At 37.1% G+C, this 16,029-nt stretch overlaps 1 protein-coding gene across 1 annotated transcript; it reads left to right on the top strand.

The window, feature by feature from the left end:
- The first annotated feature begins 2,260 nt into the window (after positions 1 to 2,260).
- Positions 2,261 to 2,538, top strand: LOC118022422 (thymosin beta-10-like). The gene has a single exon (XM_035023195.1). It carries the CDS (start codon positions 2,270 to 2,272, stop codon positions 2,450 to 2,452), a length of 183 nt encoding a protein of 60 aa, XP_034879086.1. The 5' UTR covers positions 2,261 to 2,269; the 3' UTR covers positions 2,453 to 2,538.
- Positions 2,539 to 16,029: the final 13,491 nt, after the last annotated feature.

The following is a 16,029-nucleotide window of genomic DNA, read 5'->3' as shown; positions in this document are numbered from 1 at the left end:
ATAAGATACCTAGGAAATAATCTAACCAAAGAGGTAAAGGATCTGTACTCAGAAAACTATAAAATACTCATGAAAGAAATTGAGGAAGACACAAAGAAATGGAAAAACGTTCCATGCTCATGGATGGGAAGACCAAATATTGTGAAGATGTCAATGCTACCTAGAGCAATCTACACATTCAATGCAATCCCCATCAAAATACCATCCACTTTTTTCAAAGAAATGGAACAAATAATCCTAAAATTTGTATGAAACCAGAAAAGACCCCGAATAGCCAGAGGAATGTTGAAAAAGAAAAGCAAAGCTGGTGGCATCACAATTCCGGACTTCAAGCTCTATTACAAAGCTGTCATCATCAAGACAGTATGGTAATGGCACAAAAACAGACACATAGATCAATGGAACAGAATAGAGAGCCCAGAAATGGACCCTCAACTCTAGGGTCAACTCATCTTTGACAAAGCAGGAAAGAATGTCCAATGGAAAAAAGACAGTCTCTTCAACAAATGGTGTTTGGAAAATTGGATAGCCACATGCAGAAGAATGAAACTGGACCATTTCCTTACACCACACACAAAAAGAGACTCAAAATGGTTGAAAGACCTCAATGTGAGACAGGAATCCATCAAAATCCTAGAGGAGAACACAGGCAGCAACCTCTTCGACCTCAGCCGCAGGAACTTCTTCCTAGAAACATTGCCAAAGGCAAGGGAAGCAAGGGCAAAAATGAGCTATTGGGACTTCATCAAGATAAAAAGCTTTTGCACTGCAAAAGAAACAGTCAACAAAACCAAAAGACAACCAACAGAATGGGAGAAGATATTTGCAAATGACATATCAGATAAAGGGCTAGTATCCAAAATCTATAAAGAACTTATCAAACTCAATATCCAAAGAACAAAGAGTCCAATCAAGAAATGGACAGAAGACATGAACAGACATATTTCCAATGAAAACATCCAAATGGACAACAGACACATGAAAAAGTACTCAACATCGCTCGGCATCAGGAAAATCCAAATCAAAACCTCAATTAGATACCACCTCACACCAGTCAGAATGGCTAAAATTAACAAGTCAGGAAAGGACAGATGTTGGCGGGGATGCAGAGAAAGGGGAACCCTCCTACACTGTTGGTGGGAATGCAAACTGGTGCAACCACTCTGGAAAACGGTATGGAGGTTCCTCAAAAAGTTGAAAATAGAGCTACCATACAATCCAGCAATTGCACTACTGGGTATTTACCCCAAAGATTCAAATGTAGGGATCTGAAGGGGTACATGCACCCCGATGTTTATAGCAGCAATGTCCACAATAGCCAAACTGTGGAAAGAGCCAAGATGTCCATCGACAGATGAATGGATAAAGATGTGGTATATATATACAATGGAATACTTTGCAGCCATCAAAAGGAATGAAATCTTGCCATTTGCAACAACGTGGATGGAACTGGAGGGTGTTATGCTGAGCGAAATAAGTCAATCAGAGAAAGACATATATCATATGACCTCACTGATATGAGGAATTCTTAATCTCAGGAAACAAACTGAGGGTTGCTGGGGGGGGGGTAGGAGGGATGGGGTGGCTGGGTGATAGACACTGGGGAGGGTATGTGCTATGGTGAGCGCTGTTAATTGTGCAAGACTGTTGAATCACAGATCTGTACCTCTGAAACAAATAATGCAATATATGTTAAGAAAAAAAAAAGAAGATAGCAGGAGGGGAAGAATGAAGGGGGGGAAATCGGAGGGGGAGACGAACCATGAGAGACTATGGACTCTGAAAAACAAACTGAGGGTTCTGGGGGCGGGTGGGAGGATGGGTTGGCCTGGTGATGGGTATTAAAGAGGGCACATTCTGCATGGAGCACTGGGTGTTATGCACAAACAATGAATCATGCAACAGTACATCAAAAACTAATTATGTAATGTATGGTGATTAACATAACAATAAAAATTTTTTTTAAAAAAGCTCATGTGCCATGTTTCAAAAAATTTTAAATGTCATAAAGTCTCATTTTAGTGAGGATATGGGAAAATATGCGTTCTTACATATTGTTGATTAAAGCATATATGAGCCCCAATATGGGTTTGGTATCTCATCAAGGAAAAAAAGCATGTAAAACAGTAGTACACCATGAAGCAAATTTTGTGATAATATTAATACTAATAAAAGTGTAATTGTAATTCAGGGTCTCTTGCTGCAGCAACTTGAGTGGGAGCACCAGGCGCTGGGTTCGGAGTGGAATTCCACAGATCGCTTTAAGAAAATGGCAGACAAGCCGGACATGGGGGAAATTGCCAGCTTCGATAAGGCCAAGCTGAAGAAAATGGAGAGGCAGGAGAACACCCTGCCAACCAAAGAGACCACTGAGCAGGAGAAGCAGAGTGAAATTTCCCAAGAACCTAGAGGATTCCCCACCCCTGTCATCTTCGAGACACCCCAGTCATGATGTGGAGTAAGAAGAGCCACCTGCAAGATGGACAAGAGCAACAAGCTGCACTGTGAACCCGGGCACTCGGTGCCGACGCCACCGGCCTGCGGGTCTCTGAGGGGACCCCCCCGCCAAATCGGACTGCCAAATTCTCCGGTTTGCCCTGGGATATTATAGCAAATTATCTGTATGTTTAATGAAAATAAAACACACCTCGTGGCAAAAAAATAAAATAAATAAAAGTAATTCTGTTAAAGATTACTAGAATAAATGTATACACATACATATATATATATATACATATACATACACACACACACACACACACACACATATATATATATATGAATAAGAACCACTATTTTAATGGTGTGTTTTAGTGGTAGCATAATGCATACTCAGAAATGCACTTTAAATATTATGCTATATTAAAGCAATTCAGTTCATCGTTAGACTGGTTTCAAAATTCACCAAAATGCTTAGAGTAAATATTTCTGTAGATGAGTTTTGAGTAAGAAACTTCAAATTAGTTTCTGGAAAATGAATTATCTGTGTTGAGTAGAATTAGATCACAGACACTCACTAAAAGCCTAGAGCTATTTTCTGGAAATTTCCGTTGACTGTAACTAATGCAGCCATTTACTCTAGTGCTATGTTTAGTTGTTCTCTGCCACCATTCAGTTGTTTTTATCTGGCATATCATGTGTGCTTACCCTCTCAGAGCTGGACTATTCCAGGAAATTGCCTGTGAGACTTCTGAACATCTACTGTTCTGGGGGCAGTCTGGCTTTTGTCTATATTAGGTGAATTCGGCAAAGAGATTTTTTGCCTTAAAGAAAAACTTAATGACATTTCAAATAAAATAACAAACAGGCTTTTTTTTCCTAAAGTAAAAAAGTGATGGGTCAGATTAAGCCCTGATTATAGATATCGACATGAAGAAACATACAAAATTAGAAAACTAGAATGAATGCACATTTTCTTTCTTAATATTCACCCAGACAAAAGAATTTATGAAGATATAATACTTTTTAAATGGGAAAAACTAAAATAAAGTGAGGAGGGAAAAATAACAGACTTGGCTTTTCTCATTGTGTTCTAGTTTGGATCCTAAGCACAAGTATTTATTTTTCTATACTTGGGTGTGCAGATGAAAGAGGAGGTATCATAATGTACAAAAGAAAGAGCTTGGGCTTTATCATTAATCACCTTAGGATCAGATACTTACCAACCATGTATTCTCAGGTAGATAACTTCCCTTCTCTAAGTCTTTGTTCCCCATAAATGTAAATGGAGATAAGTAAAACACCTGAAGTGCTTCCCAGAGTAAAATGGGTAATAGGTGGTACACCCTATGACTGGAGTAAAATGTGTTAATGAATGCTGGAATTCCTTAGAAATTGCCATGCAAATGATTATCATGTTATCATTGTGTTACTTCTGGGATTGAATGAGATTCTCCAATTCTCCGCAAATACTGATGTCATAAAAATTTATGAACAATATTAAGCTGTATCATTGCCTTATGAAAGAGGAAATGGAGAGAACATAGGACACACTTTACTACTTGATATTTCATCAGAATGGTCCCTGATGGCAATTCTGATTGTAAAGGGCTATTTCTCTACTGTGCCATGAATGAGAGAAAAGAAGCATGCACAATGTAGCCCCCACCATTGAGAAATATTCCATCTGGCTAGGGCAAGACAGAAAAAGAGTGAGATTTAAAGTGTTTGCCAAAGAGAGGACACGCAAGGTCTTTAATATTAGTCTCTGGTGGGAAGTATTATGCTTTTAGTTTGTATAAAGTACCATGTTTTCATTGAACCTCTCCATGTTAAAATATGGAGAAACCTAGTAAATAACTGTAGAAATGTAATGATTCCAGAGAAAGTATTCAAAAATACATGGATGTTGAGAATTTATACTGAAGCTCATCAAAGCAGAGTCTACTAGTCATCATCTTTACCTGTAGATTTAAGCCATAAAATAGCCATGGCTATTTGACATATCCAGTGAAGGAATTTTAAAGTATTATCTATCCCTGAGATTGAAACTTAGCAAACTTAGGGATTAGCTCAAGGAATAAAATCCTTTTGATTGATCAGAAGTATTTAAATTCAACAGCCTGAGAAAAAACATCCTGTCTTTACTTATTAGAATAACAGAAAATAATCATCAAAGATGGTTAAAGACAATGGAGAAGAGAAATAATGAGCAGTGTATACGTGTCTTACAAGAAAAGGCCAAAGTCAAATCATCCTCTGGATTTCTGTAGCCCTCTTTTTCTATCCTGTGCCCCATAGGTATGAAATAAACAGGTAGTTCCATTATAAGTGGGAGAGTACACTTGTAGGAGCTCAGTGGGTTATAAATGAGCTCCATATAGATGCAGTAAAATGCATTTTAGTCCCAAAAGATATAATTGCCTTGTACACAATAAAGTTATAATAGCATAGGAAGGAAAATTTTCAAAAATCCTTTCATTTCATGTTAACATGATGAAGATAACTATGGCAACATTTCCTGACAGCCTAAATTAAATGGTAGATTCTGAAAAAAATCCAAATTGACTTCAGAAAGGAAATGGATTAATCAATGTCTACATAAATCTAATTTAAAGAAAATGCTTTATACAATAATGGAATGTCTGTCTTAATTACAATACATTTTAATTTTGTGTTCAACCTTGGCAATGATTTATTTACTCTGAAATGTACTTATTCATGATGACGCTTAGGTAACAATCAAAAGCTTTCTATTGCTTTCCTAGTTACTAGAGTGGATGCAATGATGCTATGCCTATATGACAGAAAACTCAGTATATTAAAAATAAAAGCAATGTTCAAATTCACAACAGTTTTGAGATAAGAATTCTAAGTAAGCCAAATATCCAGCTACCAATAGAGTGCCCAATTCCCTATGTCCACAAAGAAATACACTATGGAGCCATGCATTTCCACAGAGGCCACTTTCACAAACACATATGCATTGTATCTGTGTATATATTATCTACTTTGGCACCAAACTGGTATAGTTTCCTCACCCTACTGAACTGGACTCATGAGTAGGCTCACTTAGAGATTATATTCGAGTCAGACATGAGCAAGTTCCTCCAGGTTTTCTTATTTCTCATCTCCTTGCTCCTATTTGTTCTTTCAAGGTAGAAGCATGTTCTTAGGCTTCCCAACCAAAGAAAAGAGAATTTTCCTAAGCATATTTAATTTTAATCCTTTCAGAATTCCAACCATTACCGGTGACCCCACCCGGTCAATTGATGAGCCTCTATCTATTGTGTCTTTGTAAATTATATCAGTGTTCTTTGGCAGGGCAAGAGGAAGTGACAAGAAACATCCTTGAATTTCTCTTGACTTATATTTCACTAAAAATACTGATGACACCAATATCATACTCTATGGACTAATATTTTAAGTGATGCTTTATTTTAACTCCTTAAGTATATTAATATCTTTCGGTTAGAGACAAGATATATTAAAAAAGTATTTTGAGAAAACTGCCAATGAATATTTCCAAAGAACAGCATGAGTATTTGTTTAATGCGAGAAGGAACGAATGTATAAACTGTCTTCTGCTGGATCCAATTAAGTTCTTCAGAATCTCTCAGGCCTAAACTAGATGGCTAATCCAAGAGTGAAGGAAAAAGAAATTCTGAAATGTTTCCTTCCTTATTTCATACACATTTGCCAAAACTTCTTTATAGTGATTAAGGAAACAAACCTAAACAAGCGTTCTTGATGATGCAACTACTTTCAGAGCTTAGTAAAAATGGCCTTGCATAGAACAACCAGTCTATTTGAGTGAAGGATTCATTTCCTTTCAATGGCGTTCACTTAACTTGCTTTAATCAATCCTATAATTTAGGGACAGTTGAAAGCAGCTATCAAAAACACTGATTTCTTTCAAGTTTTCTCAAAATTTCAAAGTCTTCATTCAAATCTTCACAGCAATACTCTATAAATAAAACATCAAAAAACTTAAATATGCATATTTCACATAACTTGGCCTGTGCTATCCCAGCACTATGTTCAAAGGCTCATTAAACAATTACATGATTATACAAAATGACTTTTATTATTTCCTCTAATATGTGACTTACATATGTTTTATATTAGTGAGATTTAAATATAAATACCATCCTCTAAAACTTTTTCACTTTTTTAAGGAAATTCTCAAGAGAATTCATAGAACATTGATATTTCCATGGCAACTGGTTGGTGTTTTAGCACCAAAAGAGAGATCATTCATCCTATTCTATAAAATGTGTTCTCTATCACATATTTAATTTGGCTAAAAAAACTAACTGATCTATACTACATTTTCTCTTGTGTCAAACACAAATTCTTAGAACTTAAGTGCTTTAGTGGTATCTATTAGCTATTCAAGTGCAAGAAGTCCTTCAATTTTCTGAGAATAAAACATCCAAAATTTGAGACATTTTGCAAATTTGTACTCAAAGTATAATTACAAGCCTTCTATTTTTATCAGTGTTGTGGCACTTCTGGTGCCTATCTTGCCATGCACAGCATACATAATAAAAATTTTTTTGTTTGGGTTTTTTTTTTCCCCCCCCTCTGGTTAGGTTTCCCAGTTAGCTGGTTAGGCTGTGCGAACTACAAAAGTTAAGTAAGTGTATTAGTGGAGTTTGCACTTAAATCAATTTCCAAGAATTAGGCCATTTGATGATGATGGTCTAACGCTACTCAGTTGGTCTAATATGACTTCAACTCAAGTGTATGGGATCTAAATGAAGAACACTTGCCCAAGACTCAAACTGAAGAGTAAAAGATGCTATAAGAAAACGGCTGAATTTCAGCTTAGGTGGTTCCTTTTGGCACTAGCAAAATAATCATCACTGCATAATTTTTCTGAACCTTTACCATCTACTCTAAAATTACCTACTCTAAAATTAAGAGACTCTGATGGGTCAAAATACAGAGACCAGCTAAGAAAGTATCTGTAATATTTAAGCATAAAGTCCTTGTAACTTGAGTGTCAAATGCCATAAAATGTAGGCTCTTGTCATAGGTTAACTTCTTCAAAAAGATAGGGAGTTGACTTTAACCTTTGTGGAGGCAATTTGCCAATTTCTCTTGACATATTCTAATCCCTGCACTCTGACTCAAGTTTGAAAGTCCCAATGTATAAATCTGTCTGTGGGTTTATCTGGACTACCCAGTATTTTCTTAATTGAAGTACAAGTGACACACAGTGTTATATTAGTTTCAAGTGTACAGCAGAGTGATTCAGCAACTCTATACCTTTGTGCTATACTCACAAGTGTAGCTACCATCTCTTACCACACAACACTGTTACAATCCTCCTGACTGTATGACCAAAGTCATTTTTAAACGCAAAATGGGGGAAGTGGTCATTGAGAAATCAAAATTAATGATCTCTTGAGGTCAACCAGGGCCCAACTAATCCCCATAGTGACTTAGAAAAAATGGTAAAAAGTGTCCTCTAAACTTATTTATATTGTGAAATGATTATCACAGTGTTTATTTAATATCCATCATCTCATATAGATACAAAAAAAACACAACCCTATTTTTCCTTGTGTTAAAAACTTTTATTTTTACTCTCTTGGCAACTTTCAAATGTACTATATGGCAGTATTACTATCGCCATCGTGTTTTACCCCAAGTACTTATTTATCTTAAAACTAGAAGTTTGTACCTTTTGACAAAAGGGCTACTTTCTAATCTCCTCAGAAACTGAAGCAGATGTTTACCCTAAAGTAAAGGACAATGTACATGGATGTGTGGGGAAAGAGACAGGCCAGGTGATGATATATGGGATGGAAATGGGAATATTGAGGACAATTAAGAAAGACCAGATAAGCCTCTAAATTTGCTCCTTTCAGGAAAGTGTTAAAATCTTATTGAGATGAATTATCATTCAGGACAAAATAAAACAAAAACAAAAATGAAATCCAAGCTGGAATTTCTATGGGAAACACGGTTGACAAAATAAATGGAGAAGTAAGTGGGTTTTCATTATAGATCTCACCACCAGACACCAGAAAGGAAAGGGTGAAGCATTCCCTGTGGTGAACAGAATGGACAGCAATAGATGCACACTGATCTTTTTGGTAGCCCCAGCATGCAGATCTGTAAGGAGGTCCAGGTACCATCACCACTTTCACTTGAAGCCCAGAAGGCCACATAGAAATGTAGTAGAAAATGGACACCAAAGGCTTTCATGCAAGTTCCAATACAGCTCTTGGGCAAGAATGGAAAAAAATATATACTTTTTACTCTTTATTGCTTTTATAATCCTGTAATGTTGGGAAATAAAAGTCTGATGAATAACATTTACACTCCAGTTTCAGTTGGTGATTATTTGAAATGCAGAATATAGCTTTATTACAAATTAAGCAGTATAAAATGCATAGATTATCTCTAGTCATCCAGGATCATACTTTGTGTGTGTGTGTGTGTAAATATACATACACATACATAGAGAAAGAGAGAGACACAAATGGTATTATTCAGCTCTGCTGAAATTTGGTATACATAACTATTAGAATTCATGGATGTTCTTCATAAAGAGGCAGATGTAAAGTATATGCACACATGCTTGATAAAAATATAAAAGCTTTGTCTCTTTTCCTTATTCATAATCTCAGCATTTTTGTACATCCTCAATGAGTTATCTAATCACGCTCAAGGTCTTTAATTGCCAGAATAATTAGTGTTATTTGCTATGCATCTTATTGGAAATCCCTGAATGGACCCTATTCTTTTTTTTTTAAGATTTTATTTATTTATGTGAGAGAGAGACAGAGTGAGAATATGAGCGGGGTGGGGGGCAGAGGGAGAAGCACACTCCCTGCTGAGAACAGGGAGCCCTTTATGGGGCTTGATCCTGGGATTCCAGGAACATGACCTGAGCTGAAGGCCGAAACTCAACCGACTGAGCCACACAGGAGACCCTGAATGGAACCTATTCTTAAGTAGGAATAGTAAGAGATAATGTTTTAGGCCTGCTTACTTTTTCCTTTTTGGTATAAAAAAATTTTACCTGGGTACCAGACCTACTCTGACTTCTTTCAGACAGAATTCCTTTAAAGAAACTTCAGCTAATCATCTCCATTCTAATAGATAAAAATTGAAGCCCTCAATTTTTAAATTGTCAGTTTGGAAGTCTCTGAATTATCTCAACTTTTTAAAGGATTTTATGCTGAATTCCAGGAGTTAGTTATGCTTTAGTAAATATGACAAGTTCTAAGATGTGCACACAATCATCTGGTTTCAGGCCTGTGACATGTGTGATAATGTGGGTGAGTGGAGAGTCACTGGTGGGTATTAAAAACATCCAAGACCTGTTTCCAGATCTATTTCTGGTATACCCATCAGGATGGCTACCCATACGGCACAGAGAACTGGAAAAGGGCAGAAACTAGAGGCAATGCCAAAAAGAAAGATCTTTTAGATTCTAAGAACTCAGAACTGTTCTATCTTTTGGTTAGTTTTAATTGGGTCAGTAACTTTTATACTTGGTCTGTTCCTTGATAGATAGAAGTAATGTGAAATCCTTTTTTTTTTTCCCCTCTGCCCTCAAATGCCTGCACTGAAAGTCATAACAAAATCTCCTTCAACCCTGGTGAGGGGTGGGAGGTGGTTATCCATAAAGTGTCTGGATCCACTGGCATCCCTGAAATTTACTCCTTTGGAGAAGAATCCTTCAGCAGGTGTGGATCTCTTGAAAAACCACAGCAACACCTCTATAACACCCGTCCTGAATGTGAGTTTGCTTCTCAGCAAAGAAAAACTCATCTCTCGGGTTGAGTTATGCTTATGTACCTAGGATGGTTGGAGTGTTGTTCCCTATTTAGTCTTCTTTCAGAAACTTCCACTGAGGTAGTAGTCAATCAGCCCTGCACAATGCAGCTCCTCATGCAGCTGTGACTGAGACGCTGGGTCTAAGCTGGACCCTTCCTACTTCTACAAGTGGGCAGTGATTCAAGATCAGCAGCTGCAAGACTGTGACATCACGGGTCTGGCACTGCTCCTGCTGCAAGTACTGGTGGGAAAAATCTGCCTTGGTTTTAAATACACTTTGTGTAAATACGCTTAAGAGGTTGGTCTCTGCCTAAATCTGTACGATGACTTTGTCCTGACTGATGTCCAGCTGATTTCTTCTTTAACTCTAACCTTATGATTTCTGCCCTTTGTACAGTCAGACTGTGAACTGATCTTGGCTGGTATCCTGGTTATGGATATTTTTATCTATGTGAACTGTGCAAGTCTGTGTGTCTTCCTAACCCAAGAGCTTTTTGTTCTCTGCTCAACAGTCACTTCTGACACATTCTAAGCCCTTTATGATCAGCTCTAAGATAAACTAGACATTTCAAACATCTTTCCCCTGTTTCTCTAAATTTCTCATGCATGCTCCCACTACAGCACTTGCTGTCTCTCTACCAATAATACCTTTCCTCAAAAGTATGCCTGGATCACTCTTTCACTTACTTCAGATCTTTATATAAATATTACTTTTCAATGAGGCTTTCCCAAACTACTCTATTCAAAATCACAACTTTATTTCTCAACTTTCCTTTTTTGCTCCTATTTTAATTTTTTCCATGACAATTATGTGTTTTACTTATTTATTAATCTGTCATTTAAAATGGAGGCCATCTAAAGAAATTTCATAATATAAATTCAATATATTTAAATATATAAATTCAGATACATTCAAAATAAATTAAAATTGAATAGCCAAAGCAATTCTGAAAAAGAAAAGCAAAGCTGGAGGCATCATGATTCCTGACTTCAAGCTATATTACAAAGTTGTAGTCATCAAGAGAGTATGGTACTGACACAAAAACAGTCACATACACCAGTGGAACAGAACAGAAATCCCAGAAATGGACTCACAGCTACATAGTCAATAATCATTGACAAAGAAGGAAAGTATATCCAATGGAAAAAAGACAGTCTTTTCAACAAATGGTGTTGGGAAAACTGGACAGCACCATGCAGAATAATGAAACTGGACCATTTTCTTACACTATACACAAAAATAAATTCAAAATGGATGAAAGACCTAAATGTGAGACAGAAAACCATCAAAATCCTAAGCAGAACACAGGCAGTAACCTCTCTGACCTTGGCCAGAGCAACTTCTTACTAGACAGGAAAGGAAAACAAAAGCAAAAATGAACTATTAGGACTTCATCAAGATAAAAAGCTTCTGCACAGCAAAAGAAACAACAAACAAAATTAAAAGTACCCAATGGGAGAAGATATTTGCAAATGACTTACCTGAAAAAAGGTTAGTATCCAAAATCTATAAAGAACTTCTCAAACTCAACACCCAAAGCACATATAATCCAGTTAAGAAATGGGCAGAAGACATGAATAGACATTTTCCCAAAGAGACATACAGATGGCCAACAAACACATAAAAAGATGCTCAATATCACTCATCATCAGGGAAATACAAATCAAAACTACAATGAGATACCACCTCACACCTGTCAGAATGGCTAAAATCAACAACACAAGAAACAATAGGTGTTGGCGAGGATGTGGAGAAAGGGGAACCCTCTTACACTGTTGGTAAGATTGCAAACTGGTTCAGCCACTCTGGAAAACAGTAATGAGGTTTCCTAAAAAAGTCAAAAATAGAACTAACCTATGACCTAGCAATCGCACTGATAGGTATTTACCCAAAGGATACAAAAATACAGATTTGAAGGAATACATGCACCCTGATGTTTATAGCAGCAGTATCAATAATAGCCAAACTATGGAGAGAACCCAAATGTCCATCAACTGATGAATGGATAAAGAAGAGGTGGCGTGTGTGTGTGTGTGTGTGTAATGGAACATTACTCAGCCATCAAAAAGAATGAAATCTTGCCATTTGCAATGATGTGGATGGAGTTAGAGTGTATCATGCTAAGCAAAATAAAGTCAGAGAAAGACAAATGCCATATGACTTCACTCATGTGTGGAATTTAGGAAACAAAACAGACGAACATATGAGAAGGTATAAAAAAAAGAGAGGGAAGCAAACCATAGAGACTCTTAATTATAAAGAATAAACTGAGGGTTGCTGGAGGGAGGTGGGGGGGATGGGCTAAATGGGTGGTGGGTGTTAAGGAGGACACTTGTTGTGATGAGCACTGGGTGTTAAATGTAAGTGATGAATCACTAAATTCTACTCCTGAAACCAGTATTACACTATATATTAACTTATAATTTAAATAAAAACTTGAAACAAAAAATAAATTCAAATATATTCAAAATATAAATAATTTCCCAGGGGTGCCTGGGTGGCTCAGTCAGTTAAGCATCTGCCTTCTTTGGCTTAAGCCCTGATCCAGGGTCCTGGGATTGAGCCCCAGGTTGGGCTCCCTGCTCAGTGAGGAGTCTGCTTGTTCCTTTCCCTTTGCCCCTCCTCCTGCTTGTGCTCTCTCTCTCTCCCAAATAAATAAAATCTTTTAAAAAATACAAATCATTTTCCTTAGCAGCAGAATATCACTGTTGATATTCTCCTATCCCTCTACAAAACAGCCTGTGAAGAAATTATTTCTAACTATCTTTGTGAATAGGGATGCTCATGTAATCAAGTCCTAACCAATGGAACATAGTGGCCAGATGGAACTCTCATAAAATCTCTTTAAAACAGGGTAGGATCAATTTGTCCTTTTATTTTTCACTTCATCTTGCCTACAATAAACATTCAGTGCTGGAAATGGAACAACTGACTTGTAGCCATTAGGTGATAAGCATGAGGACAAAGTCACATGCTAAGAATGGTTGAACAGAAGGATAGATTGGGCCTAAATCACCAAGGACATTTGGCATTAGACTCCCTCTCATCCCTTGTTATGTAAGAATAGCAGTCCCTCATCTGATTAGGCCACTATTATTTGTGTTCTTTATTACAGGCCATCCAACATAAATTCCAACCAATACAGACCTAAAAGAAAAAAAATCTCACAAAGTTCTACCTTCTTTCTGAATTCCAAATGATGCTCTGCCTGAGAGTTGCACTCTAGAATTGTAAACTGGGCTGTAGACATTTGAGCAACAAGTTTACATATAAAATAAACATTGCAATACTATGGGTTTTATTTTCTGATCAGTATTTTTACTGTGGAGTTGTAGGAAAGTTGTATAACATACTGAAAAGAGAAAGACACGGGGGTCAGAACTTGAAAATTTTACCTAAGATTTGCTAATGACTAGTCTGGGTCCACAAGATAATCATATAATCACTCTGGATCTGTTTCCTCATCGTAAAATTATTAGACTGTGTTTAAAATCCTCTGAAGTCTCTTCTAGTTCTAATACTGTGTTTGTTTCTGGTCTGTCTGACACCTTGTGCTGCATATGATCAATATAAAAGTTTGCATTAAGAATAAAGCGGTAGAGGGCACCTGGGTGGCTCAGGTGGTTAAGCGTCTGCTTTCGGCTCAGGTCATGATCCCAGGGTCCTGGGATCGAGTCCCACATCGGGCTCCCGGCTCAGCGGGGAGCCTGCTTCTCCCTCTGACCCTCTCCCCTCTCATGCTGTTTCTCTCTTGCTCACTCTCTAAAAAATAAATAAATAAAATCTTAAAAAAAAAAAAAAAAAAAGAATAAAGCGGTAGAGCCAAATTAGCCTAGATTATCCACCTTTAATTTAGGTGATTATGGCTACTCTTCCACCCCTACAAAACAGTGTGAAGCCTTTATTTAGTACATTTTATTCACAAGTTAGGAAACTATTTTAACACTTGCTAACGACACCTACTATCTTCTATCCATGATTTTCTAAACTACTGCTGGCAGATTAGATTGTATTTGCTACATCTACCTCTAGCACATGGTCAGACTGACCTGGTGTAACATCCTTGTTGGTGAGAGTGAAAAGTTGATGGGGCAGTATGTGTTAGACTGAAGAAGCACTGAGAAAATTTAATTTAAAAAATTACAAAAGCCAATACCCTAAGTCACTTCTGGAAGCTGCTTTTCAGTATACTACTCAAGAAATATTCCATTGCCTTATTAAGTGGCAATTACACCGCTGGAAAATGAACTCCAAAGGGCATCTATTTCATTTTTTTATTTTTAAAAATATTTTATTTATTTATTTATTTGACAGAGAGAGACACAGTGAGAGAGGGAACACAAGCAGGGGGAATGGGAGAGGGAGAAGCAGGCTTCCCGCTGAGCAGGGAGCCCAATGTGGGGCTCGATCCCAGGATCCTGGGATCATGACCTGAGCCGAAGGCAGACGCTTAATGACTGAGCCACTCAGGCTCCCCAAAGGGCATCTATTTCTATTTGTACATTGTTCTATCCCAAGGGCCTAGGACATTGCGTGGCACAGACTAGACATTCAAGGAATAGTTGTTCAATTGAGTTTAATAAATATGGTTCAGTTCTTACTGCCTCTTTGGAAGAAAATTGCTGAATTTAGGGCAGATAATTTCCAAATTTAAAAACCAACAACCCACTTTTATTAAAAGCAGAAAATCAATCTTCCCATAAAACATAAAAAAACATGTTTTGAGAATATATTAAATATATTTTTCTGATTTTTTTGTTCAAGTTAGAGTCACTGTGGGTGAAGCTCAACGTCATAACAAATTTCAAAATGCACAAATATTAAATGCATAAATTGTCCCTCTTTAGTCACTAAGTATACACACATGCTAGCATTAAGGACTCAGCTCAAATTCGTGGGCATAAATGGGAGAGTATGAGAAAGAGCTAGATCTAGCTTACCGGTGTTCATCAGAGAAAGGATGATCTTGCCACGAGGGTGCTGACAATTAATCTGGAGGGAGGCAAACATGATGAGGATATACCATTGAGATGCAATATAATCGAGCCACTTCCATGAGTGAAAAGGGCAGAGAAGTAAGAGTACTGACTAGGAGGATTTCCTTCAAATTAAGCATTGATTATAATGAACATCATTATAGTAAAAACAATGCTGTGCTAAGTTGCAGTTTAGTAAAATAAAGTAAACGTCAAAGGGAGCTATTATAGGCTGCATTTTCACATCATTCCAGGGGACATCACCTAGGATTGAAATACAGTTTGATATATTATTAATTCTAGAGAACGCGACTTAAGTTATTTGCTCTAGAGTGGAAGTACATTAAATTTGCTAAGCATGTGTGCTTAAAAATCTTCATCTCTAGGAATTTTAACATGTTTATGATAAAGTGCCCAGAACCTTTTTAAAAATTTTCATGTCTGACACTTAAAAACAGTAACATGCTCACAAATGTATTTAATTTACACGACCTAAGTTTTACACTTTAAACCTACTGTTAAAGGCAAAGGATGGAGATACCCTTTTTGGCGGGGGGGAGGAGTTGAGGGAGCAATGGAACTGGGCAACAGCAGAAGTGTAGGCATCTAAACTCTTTTGAGGGAATTCTCCCCTTTGTTAGTACTATTACCTTAATACTAATTAATACTCTCCTACTTACTCTACTCCCGCTTATCCCTCTAACTTTCTCTCCCTTCAATGATGCTGGGTTTCTTGTAGCTCTTGAACACACCAAGCACACTTTCACTTTATGGTGCTTCCACTCCTTGCTGTCTGGCTAGAATAGTATTCAG

Source organism: Mirounga leonina, unplaced genomic scaffold (genome assembly GCF_011800145.1).
Source record: "Mirounga leonina isolate KUSES-001 unplaced genomic scaffold, KU_Mleo_1.0 Mir_176, whole genome shotgun sequence".
NCBI lineage: Eukaryota > Metazoa > Chordata > Mammalia > Carnivora > Phocidae > Mirounga > Mirounga leonina.
This window is presented reverse-complemented; position numbering and strand designations above follow the sequence as displayed.